Below are 25,719 nucleotides of genomic sequence, written 5' to 3'. Positions count from 1 at the left end.
GGTGTTAACATGGTGCTTGGTTACACGGCCTCGACTGTGTCCGAAATCGCCTCCTCGCTCCCTTCTCCCTATATAGCCAACTATGTAGTGCTTTCATTAGCGAAATTTAAAAACAAAACTTTTGGACCCCACTCTTGGAGCTGTTGATTATCAACACGTCAAGTCAGCAGGTGGGAATAAATTAATTAATAATTAAATATATCAATAATTTACACAACACTTTTTACCTTTGGGACAGCGTGAGTGCAATGCATGATGGGATATATTGCCAGATTAGTGACCATCGGTTGCACAAAGGCCCCCAGAATCTAAAATGTCAGCCTTTTCATTTCAATGCATTCGCTCATGCGGCACATATTGCCAAAATGTTTTTGGCTTCCACATTTTATGGCCCCTTGAGCATGCGCAATGCAGCGTCACTTCCCATAATGCGTCACCCGTGCTGCATCAGGACACACCAGCCGGTCAGAACGAGCCGAGACACAGCATGTGCGATGCAGTGACGTCAATGTAAAGATTTATCATGAGCCGTGTTTAGTTTTGTATTGCATTCGACTAGAAAAATATTTATTTTTGGGTCGGAATGTATTTTTCCCTGCAGTACCTAGAGTGGCCACTGGGAGAAAAAAACCTCACAACAACACAATATTGCCAGTCTGGTATACGGTTATGTACACTACATTTAGCGTATTACAATCATTATTATTATTATGCATTGTAAGGTACATTGAGTGGACTATATAGTGAATACCGACTGCTTACCCAGCGGTGACAGGGGGGATGGGATGTCCGTTTCTCCTCCACGTCACCAGTGGGGACGGGCTGCCCTGGGCCTCGCATGGCAGGACCACTTCTGTCCCCGCCTCTGCGGCCATCTTGACTGTGTTGTCGTGGCCACTCACGCCCATTATCTTCGGCATAGCTGGAGAGGAGAAGAAGTCCCTGTCGTCATGCTTAACCACTTGAATTCCTCTAAAAAGGAAGTCTAACACCCATGAATATCAAAGACTAAGCCCTCGATGAAGGTATTGATTGAATTCAAATTCAAATTCACCCATTGCCATCATTCCTCCAGTCATATGAGTAGGTACATTGCCTTTAATTATCAGTGCCGGTTGTGTTGAGTTCAGTTACACAAACCAACAACTCCAAGGCACTCTAGTGGACAAGTTATGACCTGCACTTTCGCCACAATATTAATTAATAATGTGTAATTACGCAACAACATTTGAATCTACTTTCTTGAGTAAATCACTGGGTGGATTGACACAGTTACACCTCAGACAGTGCCACAGTTACGTGTTTTTGTTAGTCAAGAAATCATCCTCGCTGTCCACTGTGATCAGACGTCAGTTTCTTCTCAACAAACATATTGTCATGATGAGTGATGACTATGTGTACTAAACAAGCACTTTAGAAATCCTTCCGCCCTGCAGGGATTTCTGTCATGCCGTTCCGGGTTTGTATTTGCCTTGGAAACAACTCTGTCTGGGAATGTTAAATTATTATTTCATAGTGTGGTGAAATGTGCAGCTCGCAACTTGTCCACAAGAGTGTTTTGAACTTGTTAGATTGTGTATTTGATGAGTGAGCGAGGGAACTCGCACCATTCACTGAGCTGCTCAAAACAACAGGCACTGATAATTAAAGGGAACGTACCTACTCACTGGGTAACTATAGATTACGGCAATGGGTGAATTTGCCAAAATGCTCAACGCTCCCTTCAAATCTTTGCTTTGGCCGTCTGTGACTTTCTCCTTACTGTTGACGCTGAGCTGGACCTCTCGGCTAGCGTAGCCCACAGGGCTGGTGGCGGTGCAGATGTAGACGCCGGCGTGTTCTGCAGTGGGGTGGGTGATGTGGAGGTGGCCGCCGGACGGAGGCTGAAGGTGAGAGTGGTCCCTGGCTAAGGGCTGCCTCCCCTGCAAGAACAGCAAGAACAGCAGCCATGAGAGCAGACGGAGCGTCGCACAGATAACAGCTGTGTGCCGAACAGCGCTGGGAAAGTAGCTTCGCGCTACGCTCCAACCTTTGATCCTTAATGTAATTATGCAGCCACTTCCAACTCTCTCTCTCTCTGCCCAAAAAAAAAGGGGAATCCAGCCTGCTGCGAACACGCTCGCTCTGAACACACAATGGCTTTCGCAGATTCACTTTAATCTGACAAGGTAAGAAATTTAGTTGGCTCTTGGGTACCATTGGGGGGGGGGAAACACGGAAGAAAAGCCCTGGCTGAGTCGCACAGCGTGCAGGAAACAAGAGCATGTTGACCCTACTCAATAGCACTGTTATAATGGACTGTATAACAGTGCTTGCTCTGCCTCAAATTCCATCTGTCCACTCGCAGCCCAGTGCTGCACTTAAGTCTCAGGATGTCGTATTTCTGCAGGACACATGCACATTACATTTGCACAGTTCACGTGGCTTGTTGACAATTAAGTCCTCCACCTACTTCTCGAACACAAATTGAGTTTTTCCAACTTTCCAAGGCCTGAAATGAGGTCATCAGTGCCAGAGAAAAGCAGCAACTCCACAAGTTCAAGACGCGCCAGCCAACCCAATGTTCAACACCTACTGTATCTCATAGATTATCACTGATATATAAATCATTTTAATCTTTGAATAACCAAAGAATGAATTGTTCAACTGTTATGGGTCAATTACACATATAGGAGCTCTGTTGCATGATTCTAAAAAAAAATAATAATAGAACCCATTTTTCATACTAACATCGTTAACATTTCCTTTGTACATATTCTGCATACATTTCATTCTGTATTTATTGGGATTATGGCATGCCTGTACTGCACTCAGTGCACAGTTTCGTTTTACTCTTGTGGTACTGGCGCACTGAGAATAAAGATGAAATTAACCTAAGATGAACAAGGGAACTCGGATTTCAGCCTTTCAGCCTCTGTTCATTCATTGTATGGCCCAAACCACTGCCCCTGGCTCTTGCTTGGAGCAAACCACCATCATTTTTGCCTGAGTGCCTTTCTAAAGAATCACTTGGCAAAAACCCAGTTGATGGACCTCCCTCGATCCAAGGCACTTGGGTAGTCAACAGGTGTTGTGCCGAGTGACACGTGGTGTTAACATGTGATATTAGGGTTCACGTGTTAACGCCCTGGCTTTGCACTCATGCATCCTGTTTGCACTTAACCTGTGCAGTACTTTTTTTTTCCCCCTCTCATGATATGATTCTTTTTCATCAAAGTGTCACAGTGGAAGGCGCAGCAGGAAAGATTGTAAATAGATTCCCTACGCCCAATAACATCCTGAGTGATTTCCCTCTGTCAAGTAGCAATATGCAGCGGTTGCTATGGTTACATCCTGTCTGGTCAGGCTAATCAAATCTTGATTGCGAAATGTTGTCAGCGTTTTCAGATTGCTCTGACAAATCACGGAGGCATGGGGAGGTGGGGAGCTAGGGAAAGAAAAAAAAAAAACAATGCTTTTCCGCATTAAAGTCTCAGAAAGTGAAAATTCACAACGTCATTTTTAAAAGGGGAACATTACTGTTATCATCACGTCCAGCATGTTTTTATTGATTGCAGGAATCCATTAAACCTAATACGGGACCCTATCTAAATCCCTGTGTATCCTGAATGTGATATTCCTGCTTACAGCTTCTATGATGATTGATTTTGGGATGAGTCAGTGCCAAGTATGATTCTCACCAGATAATGTGGGAAAAGAAATAACCCAGTCCATCATGCGCTGGATGTATGATGGGTTTATGGGTCGCGGCCAAGAAGATCTTGCGAGGACACAAAGAAATTGGTGAGTGAGTGTGACATCCCACCTTGGACCACGCAATGTTTGGCTCTGGAACCCCGCTGGCCTCACACGGCAGCGTGATGGCTACGCCCTCATTGGCTATGTAGTGGTACGGACCGGCGTGGATCTCAGGGGGCACTGTGGAAGAAGTAGGTCATGAAACACAGCTGTCTCGCTGGACATCGGCATTATCGCCGGCCTGAAACAGCCAGCAAGATCGGCGCTTGAGGCATTTCTTCATTACAAACTGATGATGAACCGTAATCTGGCCTGTCTGTCATTAGGCGCCTCTGGACAGAATGGGCCTGACATCAAAGCATGCGACAAATGAAGCCCTGTGATGACAGCAGGGTGGTCAAGTCATCAGCAAATTATTGTTTTCTATGCTGAGTCAGTACTTTTGGCAACAGGAAGGTCCAAATTATAAAATGTGCCACTGACTTCAAAATTGAAGCCTGTCATGTTTGCAATTATTATTTTTTTGGGGGGGGTGTACAATAAACTGAAAGAATGATTAGTGCTCTTATCTTGATGTTCTATTTCGACTGGGAGACAAATATTATCATCATTATAGAAGAAAATCAAAGCTTTCTTTTTTTTTTTAATGAAATGCGATGGTCCGAACATGTCAGTTACGCTAGCTTGTACGCTAACGCTGTACGATACAATGCCATTCCAATCCCTTTATATCATTTCAGTGTGCTGGCATTCTCAACACCATTAGACACATCACAAAGTACAGATGAGCCTAAAGAAATTATTTCACAGGGCATACGCCAAACTCAACACATTTGAGGACCTTGCATGAAGAAGATGTCCGATCAGCATGTATACGTCTTTGTTTAACATCAACACAAGCTAACTGCAGAAACAAAGTGCGTGAATTTACACCAGGTTATCGGCTATATTCTTGTTTTCCTGCCTCATGAAGTTGACTTTTGGACAGAGCCAGGTGAGCCGTTTCCCTTCGAGACAGTTAGCCAAGAGGAGCTCCAATTATGTGCTGGCTACGCAACTTCCTGATTAGTGAGCAAGAGGTATCGATCAAGGTATCTGTGATGAATGAACGGGTTTGACTGTAATTCAAAGTGTGACCACTTGACCTCGGCTACGTGATCAAACTGTTGGAACGAAAGAGCAAACCAGATGGCTGTACTTATGGGATGAGCGCATCCACCGAATGACTCACTCCAACATGACTTAAAGCTGTATGCATGGCAGATGCAGGGGAGTGCAGGATATTTTGAGCCATCGTCCCCTGAGATTTCAAGGCGATAGTTGCTGACAATCAGGGCATTTGTGAAGCACTGTAATGCATTTTTGTATGAAATCAAAGTGAATTGTGAATTGGTTTCCGAAATGTTGACGCGATCCTCCAACATGCTTTCTTACCGTGCACCTCCAGACTGACTGTGATGTTCATGGAGCCAGCGACATTCACAGCAGTGCAGACGTATTTCCCAGCATCCTCTGGGACGGTTTTTTCAATGTGCAAACTGCCGTCGCTCCTCAGAAAGACCCTTCCATTGGGCTGAACCTGGGCAGGAAAAAACATTACTGGCATCACACAGCAGCGCTATGATAATCTGTGTGTTGGGTTGCATTTAGCTGGAAGTCGTGGTCACCCCTACAGGTCTTCCATTTAGGGACCAGTATCTTTCCGGAAGTGGTATTCCATCCAGCAGCATACAGGGAATGCTTAGAGACTGGCCGGTGCCCGTGGTGATGACTGGGGCTCCTCGGGCCAAGAGAGGCGGCTCTGCAGGGAAGATTTAATCGAGACACGAACACTTAAAAAGACCAAGAAGATTTGGAACAATTTGTAGCGTGTGCCATTATCTCTGAAATGTGCGATGAAATGGCAGAGGAAAGCATACCCAGGCCAGTGACACTGATTCTGGCCTCTGTTTGGATGCTCCCAAATCTGTTTTTGGCTTCGCAGATGTACGTCCCGTCATCGTCGAGCCAGACCCCTTTAGTGAAACACACAGGAAACAAGCAGAGAGAAGAGCTGATGTCACCGTAGCCAGAGTCGTTTTTCCTCGGCTACAATAAAAAAAAATAAATTAAAAAAAAGCAGCATTACCGAGGAACAAAACTATTTAGATGAATGAGCGCACGCTAACAAAAGGCAAGTCCTCTACTCGATCGCTGGTGGTATTATTGGCGCAACTGCACTGTAATTAAGGGTTAAGAATAGAAAATAACGGGATTAATGGGTTTGGCTCAGCTGCTAGCCTGCTGACACATATGTCCCACTCTGTGAATTCTCCGGGGGGCTCACATGGACCAATGTATGATTTATTTTTTAATTACTACTTTTTCATCCTGTGTGAATGGTAAGGACAGTGTAAAAGCGGGCGACGGCAAGGCATTAGAGGAGCAGTTGGGCCATCTCTGCGTGATTGGAGGCCTTTTCCAAAATAATAACAGCGAGAATCAAAGCCATCTGCAACACATTGTTCTAATTATGGCAGTTGGCAGTCCACAAATGGAAACAGTGACAGAAACAGCCCATGCAAATGTCCGCTCTTGTCTAACATAATATTGCAAAGGCTGTAAACATTTAGTCTGAGGAGCAGATAAGATCACCTTAGGTCTAACAGATTAGTCATCGTTTAGGCGTGGGGTTTTTTTTTCTTTATTTTTTCTTTTCAAAAAGAGAAGTCGCGTTCCAGAAACACAATGGCATATTTCTCCAATTACCTCTTTGCGCTATTATTTCTCCAGACTGTTTTGGTGTGAGGTTGCCGACTTCTGAAAATATTAACTTGAGCTGTGTGCCTTCTCTCAAATATAATTAAGCTCAATGGAACTTCAATTGCGCTGGTCACAAAGACAAAAGGAATACGCAAGCAAACTCGACACAAGGGATTTTCTTTTCAGAAATCAAACTCATCCACGGGCCTCCGCGTTGGGAAGTGTCCCGTAAGCCCCCTGAAGCTGACTAGAGCCCCTTTCGTGCAGAGACGGCTTAAGTAGCCTGTTAGCCACCTCGCTGTTCTGTGCTAATGCGGCTGAGGCAGATTCGGGGGATATGAGTTGGTACGACAAGCAGCCTGGCGGCTACAGAGGTACGGCAGTAGCAGAGATGTTTCAAAGGCAAAAACAGTTCAATACAGAGTTCCTGCTCGGACTCACATTTCGTGAATCCTTTGTGCAGGAAAAGACAGTGGGATTCCCAAGAAGCACACAAAGCAGGTGGTGATTTGCCAACCTTTAAAGGTCAAGTGTGTAAAATTCTAAGGATGCCCGGTATTGAAGCCCGTCTGACAGAGCATTTCATACTTAGGGCACTGTCAGGAAGGCTTCCTTGAAAAATGACGGTGCAAGATTGCAGCTAACTAGGAGCAAAACCCATGCTCGATGTATATTCCAATATGAGAGCCGTTCTGAGGGTGGGAAGCCCAAATTGCTTTTACTGTACTGTGAGTATACTCTTTTATTCATGTGTTTATGGGCAGTATGTTAAAGCTTTCACCAATATAAAAATCATAAATCTAGACCTTTAAGCTGCAGTGCAATTCAGATACAATTTCCTGGCACTTGGTCACAAATTTCACCGATCCAAAGGAAACGACATCAAGTCGCCGGAGGCCTCTCCCCTGCGCACAATCACTCAGACAATTTCAGTCACGCCAGTCAGCGCTAAGGCCACCGCGAGGCCGTAATAGCCGGCGTTGCACACCAAAGCCCCACACCCCGATAGGGTTTCACGGGCACCTCACCCTGGATTAGAAGGTGCCCACTGTCCAGCTGCATTATTCTCCCGGGGCCGCCTGCCCTTGAGAGAATGTGGCCTCCGTCGTGCCTGCGCCAGGTCACGGCGGGCTGCGGGGAACCCCGGGCCGTGCAGGGGAGGGTGACATTTTCCCCTATGTTGGCCATCACATCCACCGGCGCTTCGGAGAACAATGGGCCGGCTGTGGAGAGAGAGCCAAGACGTGAAGTGAAGTTTCCATTGTGTACATTTTCGGGGGAGGTGCGAGCGGTTTCCAGGTTGTGTGGTCCTACCTCCAACCTCCAGGGTAACAGCGGCAGCGGCGGTTCCGGCCAAGCTGCTGGCCACACAGCTGTACTGGCCGCCGTCGACCTCCTGCACCCCCCGGATGTGCAGTGTCCCGCGGTGGACGTCCTGCTCCACGAAGGGAGCGGAGCCGACCTCAAGCTCACCTGGGGACGCGAAAAAAAAATAGATGAAAAACAGCCGCTTGACTCGCAGGACATTTCCTCTATGGATGTCTGTGAAGGTTCTAAGTCATCCTGGTCGTCTTAGCGTAGAAGGGTTAAATTGAGGCAACTGGACTGGCTTTGCTATCTGGAAGAAGCCTTTCAGATGAGAGGCGAAACGTCTTCAAGATCGTCAAAACCAGCCCAGTTACGTCAGCTTAACGCTTCGACTCTTTCCTCTTTGCTCTTTCAGGATCTTGTGCAGCTTTTGACCTCAACTTACCTTTGAACCAGTGGACAAGGGGAGGAGGGATACCAGTGGCTTGACACTCCAGGGTTGCATCACCACCAACGGACACTTGAATGGCTGGGTGGGTCGCTGTTATTCTAGGAACCTCTGGAGACAAGACGGAGGACGGTTCTTTCTCATTAAAATAGAGTTCAATGACCACGTTGCTGGTGACCTTATTTTTTTTTTTCCAGTTCTCTATAACACCATATTGACATTGAAATGCTAGCTACGTGTATTTTTTTTTTTTTACATAAATATTATGTTAAGCCAATAAAAATCACTCAGCAAACTAACCGCAAAGCTTCACTTTGGCTTTAACTGCCAAAACAAAAAACTCATACATTTCACACGCTTCCTGTGACAGCAGAGCAGGAAATGATGCCCGTGGAGACAGCTGAGCTGAAAAGATGAGGTGACCTATGTCTCGTGTGTGTGCAACGTACCGGCACACGCCAAGACGAGGTTGCTGCAAACCATCAGTGCTGATGTTTCTGTCTACTGACACATTGTGGCGGAAACGTCGGCCCTACAACTGTCAATACTGAGAGAACTGGGAAAGATGTTTTCTTTTGTTTTTTTCCCCGTGAGACGGTGCAATATGGGGCCATATATGCTAAAGTTCAACTCACATGTTGTGCACAGCTCACAAAGTGTATCTCCTCGATTTATTCTGATGAAACCCAGGCGGTCAAAAAGAAATTAAAAAGAAGTATAATAGTGATAAGCAAGTTTTGTATGAGCAGTGTAATCTCACTTTCAAGAAACAATAGCTATTTATAAATAACATATTAAGGTTATTAATCCATTTGAATCTGAATCCACGTATTCACAAACAAGCGCAGTGTATTTTACAAAAGAGCTTTGAACAACACAGCACAAACGCAACAGATATCAGTGTGACCGGCTCTTTGCTTTCGAAGGAAGCCCCCATGGCTCATAAAAACAACACAACCCATTTGAAAAATGAGAGCAGACAGCGGAGCGGTTTTGATTTCATGTCCTTGACAGTGCTGCTTTAACAGCTGATGACTGAAGCAAATCATGAATCCGATGCCTTGTGTTCCATTGTTTTTAGGCTTTGCGATCTTCAAGCTAGCCTAACTTAGCATACTCGACTACCTCATGTGGTGAATTCCTTTCATAAATATACTGTATGTAGTTGCAGGGGGCTGTTACATCAGTGATTCTACTCTTCTCTGCCAATTTTTGTTTGAGCAAAAGGTGGTTTAACAAGTTGCCATTACAGTGTTGATGTCTCTCAGCAATTGCTGCACAAACTTAAAGGTTGCCAGATCCAGCAGCAGTTAGCCACAGTAATACTTTGTTACTGGTGGAATAAGGGCAAGTGCAGCACCTAGTCAGCATAAGGAGAACTGAACTTAAAAAAAAAAAGTCAATGAAGTTGAGAAATGTATGGAAAGGGTCATGGCTGTTGTAAAAAACACCCTAATGAGGAAGTTGAGCAACCACGAGTTTGACTCACCTGCAAAAGTGAGAGACACAGACTGGGAGGCCGTCCCAGCTTCATTGGTTGCCAGACATGTGTAGTTCCCAGCATCCTCTGGCTGGGCCCCTCTAATGGTCAGAACTCCGAACTGGCGTAAATCCAACCTGCGGAATTACATGTTTGTTGGTCTCGGGGTAATTGCATGTGCAGATTTTGAAAAATGACAATGGATCCAGTTGAGGCCTCAACACTTCTCGGGTATCATGAGGGAAATTTTTCAGTCGACTGTGCGCTTAAGACAGACATTTAAAGTTCTTGTGGTTTTGAAGAGATGGATTTAATATCAGGAGATGTAAAACTAAACTAAAACTACAAAGTGGTACAAAACAAGACTGTGTGTGTAGCTCCAGTGGAATGCCGTGACTCTTGAAGACCACTGCGCCGGAGGTGTTGAGTGGGCCGAGAGTTTCCCTACCTTGGCCGATTAGTGAGGAACATGTTTCCGTGACTCCAGAAGAGCTGCGGAGGGGGGGAACCGGACGCTGTGCAGACGAAGCGGATCTCATCCCCGCGGGAGAAAGCCTGGCTCGGGGGGTGAACCACCACAGACGGTGCCTCTGAAATTGGAGGCAAAGTCGCAAAAAGGATGAGTCAGGAGCCGCTCCGCTGCAGCGTGACGTCATTTTACGGCTTCCCAGTCACAGCTTTTAACAGCGGCAAACACCTGGCGTGGCGACCCCGCGCCGCAGTCTGTTGAAACGCGGGGGGGGGGGTGAAAAAAGGGGATGGCAGCGATTTCGACCAGAAACATCTGAACAACATCTGAATGACTGGAGGAGATGCACTCTTAGAAAAAGAAACATCCGTTTGAGGTGATGAGAAACATTTTTCGGACACAGTCTGGCTGCGCCGCGGTTCAGTCCGTAATGGAAAACAGATGACAGGGTCCTGTGCGCAGCCCGTGAGGCCCCCCCGAGTTAAGTACTTAAGCAGATGACCTGTGGGGGTTTTGCGCTACCGTACCTGGAACATGGAGCCACACGCTCATCCTGCTCTCTCCCTGGCCGTTGGCGGCCACGCACTGGTACTCCCCGGCGTCGTGACTTCGCACCCCGCTGATCTGCAGCGAGGAGTCGGCGAGCACCCTCACCCTTCCCGCCCGCGCCCAGACGGGTCGGCCCGCCCGGTGCCAGGTCAAGTTATGGCGCACCGAGCCGTCCACCTGGCAGGAGAGCGCCGCCACGGCTCCGACGGAGGAAGTCACGTTGAGCGCAGGCCTCAGGACCGGAGGAGGCTCTGTTTAGTCAAGACATCAAAACTGTTTTTTATCAGCGGCGAGGAAACAGTGCAGGCAGAGTTTGGTTTGATACAAATGTTTTGGCTAGCGACGCTCCACGTCGTGTGGATGTTTTATCTGTGAATGTGACACGTACAAAAAAAGCGGCTGGCGCTCGGTTCAAAGGCTCCGCGGGAGTCGGCGCCGAGCGCAAGCTAAACATCAGAGGAGGTGTTGGTGCGTGGGCGAGACGTACCTCTGACAGTCAGCTGAGATAAGGCTCGGCCCTGACCCGCGTTGCTCTGGGCGATGCATTCGTACAGGCCTTCGTCCTCCGCCGACGCACGTCCAATCTCCCACGACGCCGTGGCAGATTTCCTGGTGCAGAGACGCACGTGGGGCATTGGCAGCGGCAACGACAGCTTATTTTACGCCACATTCATTTAGATTCTCTGACACGCGCTTGTGAGGGTGGGGCCTGGCGACGGGAACGTAATTCGTAGCAGAGCCGAGCCGAGCCGAGCTGAGCCGTGGAGAAGAAGAATGGGCCCTTGTTAAAAAAAAATGTTCAAGATGACACAATCAAATATGTAATGTTCACAAAAACGGACTGTGTGTACCACTCTCCTGACAGATGAGCCAATAAAGCACGGGTAGCGTTAATGCCTCGCAGTCACGCTCGCTGCTCAGCGTGCTGAGTGACCTAATCACACTGGGTTTCTTTTAACAGCAGTTAATGGGCGCGTGAAACTTCCACATGTCAAGGGAGGCAACCAAGCGTGCTGAGCAAAGAGTGACCGGACTCACTGGAAGAACTTCTCCTCTCCCACTCTCATCCCGTTTCTGGTAAATCTTTGCCTGTAGGGAATGTCACTCTCCACCGAGCAGCCAATCACAGCGGGCTGCATGTAGAAGCCCTTCACCACCTCGGACATGCTCACAACCGGGGGATCTGCACCAGGGCGGAAACGTGGGGGAAAGGTCAGGGCCGAAGATTGATGAGGTGCGAGAGACACCTTCAAGCGGCAACCGCAGGAAGTGGGTAGTCCTTACCCGGAACGATGTTGGTGTAGGAGACGCTCGACAGCCTCTGGAAGCGGTAGCCCTCCCCATCTTTGCCCGTCACTTTGATGAAGAAGCTCTGGGAGGGGGTGCGTAACTCTGGCAGGCTCCACAGCCCGTGCTCACCGAGGTCAGAGGGCAGAGGCACTGGGACGGTGCGCAAGGGCCGTCCTGAGCCCGACACCAGCTCCACGAGGCTGAGCTGCCCGGGAGGCCTCAGGCCGGTGCATTTCAGAAGAATGTGAGTTGGAAGTCCTGGGAGGCAGGAAGGAAGACATCATGATGTCATCGTCTGCATGTGTTCTCGATCATGTCGGACGTGAGACACGAAAAGAAACATGTCCAGCACCTTTTACTGGCCTCTCTCTAGTGTGGTTGAATTCCGCAACAGGTACGCTGGAGAAGCCGGCCCGGAAGTCTAAGTTGCTGACGCCGGTGACCCTTAGGGTGTGTCGCCCACTGCAACTCACCTTAAGAATGGAAACAAGAAATTTTTGTGAATTAGAAATGTATTTGTTTTAGAAATGCATATTTTATAAAAAACAAATACCTTTAGCTTCCAAGCACCAGGCCTGGGAAACTTCAAGTTGACGATTCGAGCAGAGTTGGGAATATTCAACAATTCTGTGAGGCCCTGTGCTTCACCAACAGTCCGACCTGGAAATGGACCACAAGAACATCTGAACGTTAGCGAACACTCGCTCGCTTTTTATGGTGGCACACAAAAAAAGCTCTTGTCACCGAGCGGCGTTGAAGGTACCTACCAAAGGGATCGCTGAGCTCGATCTGTGGTGACGGTCCACTGAGAGACACAGTGACTTCTCGAAGGCTCGGGTCGAAGGGCACCTCCCACTTGTTCTCCTGAGCACCATCGTGGTTTGAGGACAGCAAGTGGACCTTCATAGCCTGGACTGTCTCCTCTACCCATTTTAAAACCTGGAGGGGGTTAGAGAGCAATGCCATCGAAGAGCTTGAGTCTTGTGCTAGCAGCATGGCACCAGTGTCACTTCAGAGAGGTCGAGGAGGGGAGGGGAGGGGAGGGGAGGGGAGGGGATGGTTCTCGCTGTGTCTGGAAACCCCATCCAACCCCTTCCCCGACCAAACAGCAGGTTTGCAATTTGTCTTGACGCTACTCTTTCACTGCACAAGTATTCCTCGGAGGGAACTTGCCTAAACAGAGGGAGAGTGAAACAGCTCTACCGTCAAACTCATAACACACACTTTTCAGCGCTATCGAGCGAGTATTCCCGGGTGAGCGTCTCTCGTGCTGGAAGTCTGTCAGGCAGCCGTCCCTCTTCTGACGTGGAGTCTTCATGAATCATAAAGCTGTTTCCTCAAAACAGAGCGCTGTGCGTGTGACGGCGAGGGCTTTTATTGTTTATAAAAGAGTACAGTTGTATGGCACAATGCGAACCTGACAAATCTGAAGGACCTGCTGATGTCAAGGGCTGCTTATTCATTCCTCCGCAATTGAATCATTTTGTGCTTGGAGAGGCCAGATGAGGTCAGACGGTGACACAATAGGCCAGCAGGATGCTCCACTTGTGGAACGACTTATTCCACCACTCACATCAATATTGAACAAAGCCACAACTATAGCTATTAAATAATCCTAACTTAGATGACAATGTCCACCAGTGGTCATCAGAAATATCTGACAACATTGGGATTTCAGCACAGACAGGTGTTTCATCCTCAAGCTCTACCAATTTCCACGGGACTCGTTGAGAACACAAACCAACTTTTGCCTTGTTTTTCTCCACTGAGATGAAAACAGAAGCAGAGAAAACCCGCGTATATATTCTAGAGTCGTGTTTCAGTTGCCACAGCAGAGCAGACTTCCATCTTCCAAATGCTTAACAAGCAACTGCTGTCTAGTATTTGTTTTGATCTCATCCGCAGGGACATTATGGCCAAGCTGCGTTCGCAATGAAACAAACCGAAAACATTTCTCCAGCACAGCAGGCTCCAGGAGGCAGAGCCAATGGCAACACATTAACAAAGAAATAGGAGAAAACAAGCAAAGAGAAAACAGAGGCGGGTGGTGGGGGGGGGGCAGCGAAAACGAAGAACGCTTTTTGATAATTAAATTATCGGGGGCTTTCGTCTGCCGGGTCCGCCGGTTTGCTGACAGCAGCTGGTTCCTCTCGCCGTTTAACAACTGGAAACAGCTGTAACGTCTGCCACATGTGCAGCCGGCACCAGCAGAGCCGGAAGCCGCTCACAAGTGACCTACATCTGCCCCCAGGACAGAGTTCACATCTTACGCAAGGGCGCAGTAAAGGAGTGGGCATCACCCTGCCCTCGGACCTCAGGATAAAAGGAAGTCTAGCGCCAGGACGGGCGACTTGCTGAGCCACTGCGGCCACTCCCTGTTTCAGCTGCCGGGAATGCGCAGGATCTTAAGTCCTGTGAAACCTCATCTGGCATGTCTCAGTTGAGCGGCGCTCGCAGGCCTGTTACAGAAAGGACCCCCCCCCCCGCTATTCATAGCAGCGCGCCAGATGGGCAAGAAAAGGAAGAGTTTGCTAGAAGAGGTTGCAGGGTGGGGGTTGTTGCAACGCCGAATTCCTCTTCACTTGTTTTCAGGTACAATACACAGAAGGGAAGAAAAAAGAAATATGTGGTCGAACTGCGGTTAAGTGCAACAGCTTGACTCCAGACCTCCCTGTGGGCAGGGGTCAGCTCAGTCCTTAGCCAGGCTTAAACACCGCCGTAGCCGACATTTGGAGGATGATGTCCTACTACAAATCAAGGTTACGAGGCTGAATCACTCCCAGATGGACCTCCTGTTCCTTCGCAGCGGGTCTCAACACACCTGCAGCGGCTTTGACGAACGCGCGGCGGGCAAATCTCCGACAGCTACGCCGCGCACGCGCGCTGTTTTCGCGAGGCGCGCACACACGGAAAAGCCAGGAGGAAAGCCTCACCTTATGCTTGAAAGGACAACTGAAGACATTTAAAACTTATCTTCAGCGCACTTTATCCACACAGCCTGTAGTCTGACTCTCTGATGAAACAGGGCTACGCACAAAAAACACATCCGGAAAAAAAAAAACAGCAGCAACATTCATTTAAAAAAAAAAAGATGATGATAAAATTACTAATTTTTGAGACATCGCGAACAGTTCTGAGTGGAAATTCACTCAAAACAGTTGACAGACCTTGTGAAAAGCTGTGATCTATCATCACCATACATACATAAGACAGCACTGTGATGCTGTGGGATGTAAGATCTGTAAATTAGCCAGGGGCCTTTGAGCTAATGGGTGTTTACTTTGAAGAAAATTGTTCCTACGTGAACCTGACATCCCCTGACGTTAGACCTCAAAACTCAAATAAACAGCAGCGAGGGAGAAGGGAAAAAAATGTATTTTATGATTTTAGGTCACTCCGCTATTGCATCTCTGTAATGAGAAAAGCGTAGGACCAATTATACAAATGGCTCGGCGAGGAAGGACTCGGCATGCGTGTATTCACCCCTTCCTCGGTGGAAACGCATAATAACAGGCCGTAGCCCACACTGCAAAAAAAAAAAAAAACCTGCATCCTCATTACATGCTCCTTTCAAGCCTCGTGTCTGTCTGCGCGCTGACATCACAGCGCACTACACTATCTGAAAGCCACAGCGTCACACGGACCTCGCTCCTGATTAGTGCCTCGGGGCTAGCGGCCGTTTCCACTCAGACACCCCGGAGTCAAGGCACCCTTGTCCACGTCCCTCTTAAAGTGAGTCACACCCCTGAGACTTGCAACACGCGTGTAAGTCGACAATGAGCTGTTGTGTGCGGTGCGAGGACTTGGAAGCAGCTCCCCACGGCAGCTGTACCGGACTGAAGGAAGCCATGACAGATCATATCCTGGGATTAGACAGTAAAATAAGCAGTCTGTTTTCTTTCCACAATCTCCCAGCGGGGAGTATTGCAGGGGGATGTGTATATTTGAATTGGCCGTAATTTATCAGAATTCCATTAAGGAGGGGGGGGGGATATTTTGGTGAGACTTATAATGCTTGTGAGGTTTTTTAAGGATTAGGGGATTTGCATTCATTTGGTAAAAGCATGCCACCCATGAGCCGTAATCACGCAGGAACTGCAAACGAATGACACGCGGTGTGTCAGGGAGGATTCGAGAGAGGGGAAAAAACGGGGGGGGGGGGCAACACGCGTGCAGCTGTTTACGTTTAACCATGCACGAAGAAGACGTGGGGGAAAAAAAAAAATATATATATATATATAATATTCTGGGTTACTTGGGTGCGGGTTCAAGGCGTGAGGGCCGCCGTGTTCTGTGACAGTCTGTTCTGCCGCTCATGCCGCGGCACAGAAATGACATTCAAAACGCTCCTTAAAACAGCTGGCGGAATTATGGAGTGATAACGAACCGTGCCGCCCCGCGCATAGTCGCCGTATGTTTAGCTAGCTTCAAGCACGACTTGACGGGAAACAGACCCAAGCGAAACACACACACGCACACACACACACACACACACACATATACACACACACCAGAGTTCAGCGGTTCAGTGGGCCACCAGTGTGCGCGGCGTGGCCCCGGCCGTCCCCTGTGCTGACAGGCCGGATAGAAATGTCACTTCCAAGAGGAAACTGGCTTCCGTTACCTCTGGTCTGGGAAGTCAGTCCTGCTGTCTTTGGCAGTCTTGGACGGGGGCTTCTGCTACATGTTGCCCCTGATATAAAAGAAGTCGCTCAGCTGGTATCATGCAACCAGGAAGAACCAATATCTGCTTTTGGAATCACTTGATTGCGCCGAATGAAATCATTATTACATCACCGGGCGAACAGGGCTGATCCCCACCCGGCGCTACTCCCCGACCCCCCCCCCCCCCCAACCCCCCCACCGCCGCTACCGCCCTGCGCTACAACACTGCAAAAGTCATAAGACCACATCTGCATAAAGTCATTCAAATAGCGCTATAATCGCTAGTAATCACCCCCGCAGTGCTTTGATGGAATAAAAGGCTCGGCGCGAGCCAAGAAGAACGTTTACCCGGACAGCTGCAGACAGCTGTGGGCCACAAACATCTACTAGTTGGAGAGTACTCAGAGGACGCATTCCACTCAGCGGCTTGTCTTGCATAGGTGCGGACAACGACAAATTAGAAGCATCCGGACGCGCAGACAAAACCGACGCGTACGCCCCCTGGTGGGGAACTCCCTGTCTCCCTCCGCTGGTGGTGGGAGACAACGCTTCTCGCCGTTGTTGTTGTTGTTGTTGTTGTTGTTGCTGCTGTTGTTGTTGTGGGCTGCTCAGACCTCAGGCTCTAGAAAAACAGGTCCAGATTTGGCAACCCGCACACACTTATGGTCTGACATACCAAAGAATGTGGAGTGATTTCACCAGCGTGGTTGGACTCGGAGTCCATAAAGTGCTTTCACTGTGAAATAAACTAATGGCGAAACTCAACATGCCTTTTCAGAGTAGGTCAGTCACAGTTGTAAAACTCAGTTCCAGATAAGAAGGTCCTGAAGAACCACATTTTTTGATGCTTGCGCCACTGAACATAATTGTTATGTAATTATGAGTACATAACGAACACAATATAATATGACGAATTGTTTTAATTTACCAGTGAATGACAGTAATAGGAGGCAGGATTTTTCCCAGAACTGTTGATGGGCGTGGCTGTGTGCAAGGGATCATTGATTGGGAGAACGCACTTGAAGCAATCTCCAGTTTCGGTTCACCCACTCTGTCTAGGTCATGTTCAGTTGTTTGAGCCGACGAAAGAATTCAGTGGGACGACAAGAAATGAAGTGGGGGATAAGTGTAGGCCACACGCCAAAACATCTCAGCGTTAAATTGAAGACACTTAAATCAGATTACAAGAAGCTGACGAACCACAACAGTTGCAGTGGCTCCGACCACTGTAGCAACAAGTGGTCTGACCAGCTTGATGCCATACTGGGCCACGTTATGCCATCAGCCTGATTTGAACACATGCTAACAAGCTTCGAGGTGTGTTGGAAGGGCAAAAATTCTTTTAGACAGCAGTGAAAATCCAGGTAATAAACGCTGCTGTAAATGTTGGTGGAAAGCTGGCTCTTAAAAAGGTTTGTGAGTGCATAACGCCCCCGCCACTTAGTTTTGATGGACACTTGTTGTGCCTGATTACAATGAGCATGTTGCAATTTTGCTTCGCGTGGTTCTCACCTCGTTGACTTGCTGCTTGTCCAGGTGAAAGATCTGGCCAGAGGAGGTGGCAGCAATCTCTTCATACGCCCTGTAGCCAGGCTGAGAGCGGTCCCCACAGTCACCGGTCAACACAAACACCACCTGGAATACGGAGGGGGGAAGGGGAGTGAAGGAGATTACTGCTGCTGGGGCTTCCAACAGACGCGCTTTCATTTGGCTGCGAGGCGACTCTGACGTCCATTGTCACGCTGCGCTCGCAGGCAGACGCTGGCACTTTCCTTCTGCAGCTGTTTTCATTGTCAACACGCAGAGGTGGCTCAGGGGCAAATATTTTGAAATGTAATTTCGCTGTAGACGCATGACTAATGACTCGGTAATAGCAAGGTTTCGTTTTTTTTTTTATTTTTAGGAACTATTGAACAAGTAAGGGCGAATTTCAAATAATCAACTCCAGGCATTAATGCCCAAATTGGAACAAAGTATGCGATTCCTGAGATTTTACTGACTGTACCTGCGACTGACGGAGTTGCACCAGCTGCAGAACATCGCGTTTCAGGCGATAGTCTTTGGCTCGGGCGTCGGTGAAGACGTAGATAAAGGATCCGGGCAGAGAAATCTCCAGAGCTTTCTTTATGGCTCCGATGCTCATCTCTGGGCAGTCGCCACCACCCTGAGAGACAGGATCACATATCATCACACAGTCCGGGTCGAAAACCTGCCTTTAATCTATCTGATGAAAAACGGCAGAGGAGAGACCTTGTGCCTAGTATATAAACTAGCAAAGTGAAGATACTTTCAGATAAAACTGGTACAAAGTCAAATGTGCTGCAAGCTTCTGAAAAGAATTAGCAAACATTTGGGGGTTTTAATTATCATCATGTTTTATATAATGCAACATTCATAAAAGTACTTCTTTCATCTCTATCTATTTGGTAAGAAAGTATATTATATATACTGTGTTCATCTTGATCCCTGCTTTATAATGTCACCTTCTACCAAGTTCATGCACTCTATGTAAACTTATGCTTATTATTAGAGGATGATGAAAAGTTACATGTTGGTCCTTTGAAATGCAATAAATTGCTAGAATTGAAATCTGTTTCAACAAACTTCATGTATGTCCACACAGTAATTGCTTTGCAGATCAAATGCAAACGTTAACTTGAGATAGGCCGCAGTCCAGTTCTTGTTCCCACCTGAACAAAGAGCTCTTGCAGATCCTGCTGAAATTTCTTTGGGTCGGTGGTGATGGACACGGGACCAATATCTGTGGGGTCGGAGATGTTTATCATCAAAGATCTCAAACAGGGGACGAAAATCAAATCACGCGAGCCTCTGAGGAGTTGATCCTGTTACCGCGTGGTAATCTATGGCAGGATTCACCGCAACTCAATAGCAGATCTAACCTGATATCATTTCAAAAGAAAATCTGCTAAAAAAAAACAAAAAAAAAAAAGAACAGGCAAATGAGAACCTGTTCCCTCTGTAAAACAGCGCAAAAGCGCCCGTGGCGTATGAAATCCTCCTGAGCTGCACTCTAATTCATCAGGACCAGAGCAATGCCCTGTAATTGCTGAAGACATGAATATCAGTCACACGTGGGACACTGCGCAGCGACTAAGTGCTTGGGCTTTTTTTTTTTTTTTCTCGCTCAAATCGCTTCGGTCTGGCCAAAGTTCACGTCGTTCCCTGCTGCCGCGGTCAGCGTTTTCTGCAGCGACAGACAGTGAGGGCAGCGTGATGGATAAGAGCCCGTCAAGGGCCCGTCGCATGCTAGGACTCCTGCCGGGGCCAATTAAAAGCACAGTAATCTTTAAACCAGTGCACTTTGTTTGAGCCGGAGATCAGCGTCGTCCGTAAACACAAGTCTCTCATTCTAGTTACTCTCCAATCACCAGAGAGGGGGGGGTCGGGATTTGTGAGTGTGTGCCTGTTTCCAACTCTCACATTGCCATTTAGAGGTGTGACAGCCGAGGGCATATCTAACACATCCAATGTTTTTTTTGCTGTTGTTGTTTTTTTTTTCTTCCCCTTGTTGCACCCCCTGGCACGAGGGCCCTTTCAAGTCCCTCAGTTGTGACCGACAGTTAAACAACTGACAGCGCAGTCACGCCTCTCTGTCAGCCGCCGCGGCCTCTTTGCAATCCTGGAAGTTTACAAGGTCCCCCCCCTCCTCACCCAACCCTCCAAGACCACTAGCCCTCAACCCCCCCGAGGGCCAGGGCACATTACACACACTGAATGTGTGGTGTCGCGGGCAGCACCCCCACCTCCATCCCGACTGGCTAAACCTGGGGGTTGCGGAGGGGTCTTTTCTTTTTTTTTTCCCCTCTTCTTTTTTTCCCAGAGACTCACTAGAAGGTTAGACGGTGGGGCAGAGGGAGGGGTCTGTGTGTGTGTGTGTTGGTATGGTGTGTGTGTGTGTGTGTGTGTGGGGGGGGGGGGGGGGGGGGGCTGATTGGGGTAATTACACACACAAGCAGACAGCATATGCTTCTCATCAGCCTTCAAACACCCTCCCTCCCCCCATTAGTGAACTCTTGTTTTCAGGCTTTCCCATATAGAAAGAAGGGAGTGGAGGACGGGGGGCTTTACCTGTCCTATAGACCCCCCCCCCCTACCCCCACGCCATTAGACCTACACGCATACTTTCTCTTTTCTTTCCTTCCTGCCTGATGCATCTAGAGAGCAGCTCCTGTGCGACTGAACCTTAATTCGCAAGTGCGCAAACAAGTGCCATACTTTGAGAAATAATTGTTTTACTTTTTTTTTTTAAAAGACCAAAAAACATTACACGAACCATTGACAGCTATATGAAATGATAAAAAAAAATAAAATAAAAAAAATAAAAAATAAAAAAAAAGTCTGGAAGCTCCCCCATGCGCTCGGACAATCCGGTAACATTGGCAAGACGTGTTAAATGCCGCTGTTTTATTCTTAATTCAACAGGCAACCGTTCAATTATACCGCGCCGGAAATCATATCAGCTGCCGCTTCACACAATGGCGTGTGTGTGTGTGTGTGTGTGGGGGGGGGGTCATAAGGTACCTGGGTCATGAAAGGGGACGAGCACAAAGTTCTTGATGGGTCTGGTCCTCCTGCTCAGGGTCTTCTCCAGGATCCGCGAGGCGCCATCTATCACCTGTTTCAGATCGTCGTACATGGAGCCGGTCACATCGAACACAAAGGCCAGGGTCGACGCGCTGTCATCGGATCCATCCTCGTCCTCAGCCCCGGGGACGGCCAGGAGCCGCTGCGCGCTGATACAAAGCGCCAACGCCAAGCACTTTGATAAGAAGCCGGTCATTTTTTTCTCTCTCTCTCTCTCTCTCTCTCTCTCTCTCTCTCTCTCTCTCTCTCTCTCTCTCTCTCTCCCGCTCTTTCAGATGTAGGCTACTGCATCTGTCTGCCGGAATGAGGCGAATCAGTTAAAAAGAGAAAAGTAGAAGAAAAAAAAAAGTATCTAAAAGTTTGTCAAAATTTAGATTTCAGAGCAAAAATCTGGGTGCGCGCATCCGAACGGTGGTGTGGTGGTGGTGGTGGCGGTGGCAGGGGGGGATTATTTGGGACAATGCGGCTCCGTTGAAAGAAAAATCCAGAGTGAAGTGCTTCCACAGGAGAACATCCGTGCGTAAAGTTTGGGGGAGCTCGTTGACTGGCTCTGCGCTGGAGACGAGCTGGTGCTCTGACGCTCCGAACGGGGGCGGAGATGGGTATTAAAGGGTTCCCGAGCGAGACCCAGCCTGTTTTTTTTTTTCTTCACTACTTCACTAGTGTGTGTGTGTGTGTGTGTGTGTGTGTGTGTCCCTCGACCCCACCGTGACTTCCAGGCTACTCGAGGCTGCTGCCCCCCCCTGCGGTCTCTTCAAGTCAATTTTATCCTCCCAACAGACGTAGCCTTTAAGTTTTACGCACTCCTCCATCCGGGCCCGCGTTCAGTGCGCCATTCACATGGTAATATTGTCTCAGCAACAGCCTGCTTCTCTCTTATAAATAACCGCGGTTTATATTGAGCCGCCAATCTAAATTTACACGCAGGGGCCGCCGCGAGAAACGGCCCTCGTTGGATGGAAGAGCACGGCGCGCTCGAGGTAACGTGGACGTAAAAGAGATGAGGTATTTAATGACGAATTAAAATTAAATTACACAAGAAACGTTATTAAGTGACACAGACGTATCTGTGCGTGAGGCAATCCGGCCCCAAACCCCTTTGAATAAAAATGATCGAGAGTCATTCATATCAGAAACAGAGATGTGTTTTGGCAGAAGAAGCGTGTCTTCGCTTCAAAAAACAAAACAAAACACAACAGCGACTTGTCGACGGAGCCGCTGTGCAAAAACGCAGACAGCAGCAGGCTATGTGACAGATGTGGAAACTCTCAACCACTCACCCCCCCGCCTCCTCCTTTCCTGTCGTCCAACGCAGGAGGAGCGGGTGGGGGTGGGGGGGGATTGTAGGGCGGCAGATCATCAATGTCGGGACTTCACGCCTCTCTGCGCACTTCATTATTCAGCGTGAAGACGCGCGGCGCGGCAGAACAGCAGCGCGACGTGACGCTGTTTCCCTGCTGGTGAGCAGGCTCACTGCATCAGTGAACCAACCGGGCGGCTTCAAGTATTAAACTGACATGAAAGGGGTTCTTTAAATGAGAGGGGGAGAGAGGCAGAGAAAGGGGGAGAGAGAGAGAGAGGGAGAGAGAGAGAGATCACAGACGAGCTTTGGCTGCGAGCACTGATGTCAATGCACCGAAACTCAACATGATGCATGCCTATTATGAAATGACAATCAGATATACATTTATTTTTGTTTGTTGTTGATCTGGTAGATTCAGTTACCACAGCAGTATCTTGGCCAGTTTCCCTTCGCAATAACATTTTCACGTATTGAATATATAGATTTTTTTTTTGTCTTAAAATCCAACATGCAAGACCCCCCTCCCCCACCTCCACTGCATAGCATTTAACATATAAATAAGAAGATGCACAACACATAGCAAACTACTAGAATTTGAGTTACCGGCGTCGATAAATGATTGGGATATTGGTGCTGGAGCCAACTTGCCATGGCCTGAAGACTGCAATAAAAAGTTACACTTCATTAAAAGGTATTTATGTTGACCATGTAAGTATTGTTTGGGCAATAACAGATTAAAAAAAAAAAAAAAAAAAGGTCTCGAGTACACAGACAGTTATTACACGGTTATGCATCAACTTTGCCAGTGTATTGAGAGCATACAGACGCATTAGATTCATGTATTGCAGTCAAGCACAGACATGTTGAATTGTACAGTATCTGAGCATATGCACTTATTTCAACTCTAATATTGAAAACGTGTACAGTTCCGCAACTGTGTTGTTTCACGTGGGACGACAACATGATACACGTCGATGGTATACTGTAGCATTCTGCCCTCACCTTAACACTCCTTCATGTCATCCACACCGCTCTCATCATCTCGTCATTTTAGGCACACCATGACTTCTGATACAATAACATAAACCAAAAATTAAATAAAAAGTTGGCCACTTAAATGCATTTTATTCTGTGCTCATCCGGTTAATTAACTCGCAAATGACAGTTACCATTGAGTAAATTCAGTAGCATAAGGCATTCCATGAGTGAAGCAGTTGTAAAAATGTCTCAACGCGCTAAGTAAAATATTCCAGGAATGAAAAAATAAAAATACGAGGCGTCGTTACATGCTTGAGCCTTGTACGGAGACAAGAAAAGAAAATACATGGGACAAATGCAACCACAGAGCTCACACGAGCTTTACAGCCAGAATTGATGCCTGTTTGTGCCTCTCAATGAGCGCTCCTTTGTGTGCGCTGAGGGTGGAGTGCCACACTCTCAAAAGGCATAATGAGCCTCGATTCAGATGGTCGTTCGGGGAGGATGTGAAGGGTGCAGCCACCAGACGCCCGTGCTAACTAGGGAGGCGGAAATAAACAATGGGATGCACAGACTGCAAACGTAGTAAAATGAGCCTTAGAAAAGTTCCGCTGCTTTATAACGCTCTTCTCCAAATAAAAAAAAGCCCGTTAGCTCAGCAAAGGTCAGGATGTAAAGGGGAGAAGGAACAATCCCACAGTTAAGAATGAGGAATCCAGTGCAAATACATTTTAACACCTGATTAAAAAAAAACAGACTTCATTCCATACTTAGAAGATGCAACAAAGGGAGAAAATAAATTATATTTACATTAAATAACGTACGCAATACTGCTGTAAAACTGAGTGTGATCGCTGCATTTTCTTCTCGAGAGTCGCTCCAATGTTGTGATGAAGCAGCAGTGGCGGCGGCGGCAGCAGCAGCAGCACGGGTCCAATCCGAGCGATCCCTCCCTCCGCTTCCACGCGCACGTCTCGGTGCAGTTCCTCAGACCGCCAGCGGGGGTAGGAAAAATCACGACGCTGCGCTAGCAGAAAGGCTCGTAGGCGGGAGATGACACTCGGGCGTGCACGGCGTGTCGAAGCGCGGACAAATGAAGGAAATCTTGCAGACGAGGTTCCGGCTCGCTCCGAATGTCACGCGGGTGGAGGCGTTGTTTCGCGAGTTCCGCAATCCTTTCCTCGGAAACGCAGACGAGACAGCGACACGACACAGGAGGCCCCTTGCGGACGAGAAGGGTTTTTTGAGGTCCACTTCCAGACGGGGCGAGCTAGTCTAAAAACCCTTCCGTGGCCGGGCGGGGCTGGGGTTGTTTGGTGGTGGTGGTGGTGGCGTGTGACGCGCAGGAGGGTGCAGTTCTCGTCCGGGTCCACCTGAGAAGCGGTTCAGGTTAGTTTTGGGTATTTTGAACAAAAAAAAAGAATAAAAGTAAAAAGATAATAAATAAATACATGTACGTGCGGCTACATTCAAGAAACAAAACAAACAAGATGAGAATTATTGAGCAACTTTTTTACATTTGAAGTACACAATTCAGATGAAGATTTCCATGTTCAAAAGGAGCAGGAAGAAGTTGAAAGAGCTTTTTTTCATCCTGCTCCCTTTTCCGTTTTCTAATATCGTACCATAAATAGCATGTAATATTACAACATAAATTATAATAAATACGTGTGTGCAGTCAGGTGTAAGAATACATACATGCACACATGCATACATGTGCAATCACATAGACTTAAACATAAGCCGTCCCCTTCCTATGTCACATTCAAAATTAAACATTCACCTTGATTCCCTCTCATATTGATGAAGTAAAGTAAACTAATAATTATAAAGTCTTTTGAGTTTCTTTTGAGTTTTCATCTCATCACTGCAGCCACTCCACACATTCACTCCTCTAGTTGCGGTGACACGCTGCTTCGTGTTTGTTTGCACAAGCTGCTTTTTTAAATATGCAAGTTCCTCTTCCATCATATTTACTGCCTTGCAGTTGGAACGACGCCTGGATACTGTTGGGTAGCTGCTTATTGTTTACTTTGGACACGATTTGAGCTATTTTAAAGTTAACCATGTCTTTAAAATCAAGTGCTTTTCGTTTGACGGCGAGTGGATCAGCTGGTCCTCTAATAGTGGTCCCGTTTCCAATT

At 47.7% G+C, this 25,719-nt stretch overlaps 2 protein-coding genes across 3 annotated transcripts in view; both read right to left on the bottom strand.

The window, feature by feature from the left end:
- The window catches only part of hmcn2 (hemicentin 2), a 62,454-nt gene extending 40,749 nt beyond the window's left edge, over positions 1–21,705 (bottom strand). The window contains exons 1-22 of the mRNA XM_076047007.1: positions 21,232–21,705; positions 19,380–19,450; positions 18,695–18,853; positions 18,202–18,324; positions 12,792–12,963; positions 12,578–12,684; positions 12,377–12,497; positions 12,019–12,282; positions 11,773–11,917; positions 11,222–11,343; positions 10,713–10,985; positions 10,165–10,306; positions 9,726–9,853; positions 8,234–8,347; positions 7,795–7,953; positions 7,509–7,703; positions 5,658–5,753; positions 5,412–5,539; positions 5,173–5,317; positions 3,806–3,918; positions 1,763–1,922; positions 763–922 (exon numbers count right to left, since the gene is read on the bottom strand). Of these exons, the coding sequence (XP_075903122.1) occupies positions 763–922; positions 1,763–1,922; positions 3,806–3,918; positions 5,173–5,317; positions 5,412–5,539; positions 5,658–5,753; positions 7,509–7,703; positions 7,795–7,953; positions 8,234–8,347; positions 9,726–9,853; positions 10,165–10,306; positions 10,713–10,985; positions 11,222–11,343; positions 11,773–11,917; positions 12,019–12,282; positions 12,377–12,497; positions 12,578–12,684; positions 12,792–12,963; positions 18,202–18,324; positions 18,695–18,853; positions 19,380–19,450; positions 21,232–21,490 (3,356 nt within the window). The 5' untranslated portion in view covers positions 21,491–21,705. The remainder of the gene's footprint in view (positions 1–762; positions 923–1,762; positions 1,923–3,805; positions 3,919–5,172; positions 5,318–5,411; positions 5,540–5,657; positions 5,754–7,508; positions 7,704–7,794; positions 7,954–8,233; positions 8,348–9,725; positions 9,854–10,164; positions 10,307–10,712; positions 10,986–11,221; positions 11,344–11,772; positions 11,918–12,018; positions 12,283–12,376; positions 12,498–12,577; positions 12,685–12,791; positions 12,964–18,201; positions 18,325–18,694; positions 18,854–19,379; positions 19,451–21,231) is intronic.
- A 1,258-nt stretch (positions 21,706–22,963) lies between these two features.
- LOC142902179 (neuronal calcium sensor 1) overlaps positions 22,964–25,719 on the bottom strand; it is a 31,329-nt gene continuing 28,573 nt past the window's right edge. For both annotated transcript variants that reach the window (XM_076047044.1, XM_076047043.1), the window contains exon 10: positions 22,964–24,948. The gene's annotated coding sequence lies outside the window, so the exon portion shown is untranslated. The remainder of the gene's footprint in view (positions 24,949–25,719) is intronic.

The sequence above is a fragment of the Nelusetta ayraudi genome, unplaced genomic scaffold, assembly GCF_046127955.1.
Source record: "Nelusetta ayraudi isolate G7.1 ecotype Tasmania unplaced genomic scaffold, CSIRO-AGI_Nayr_v1 ptg000092l, whole genome shotgun sequence".
NCBI classification, from domain to species: Eukaryota; Metazoa; Chordata; class Actinopteri; order Tetraodontiformes; family Monacanthidae; genus Nelusetta; species Nelusetta ayraudi.
Note: the sequence above shows the minus strand (reverse complement) of the source record. Positions and strands in the feature narration are given on the sequence as shown.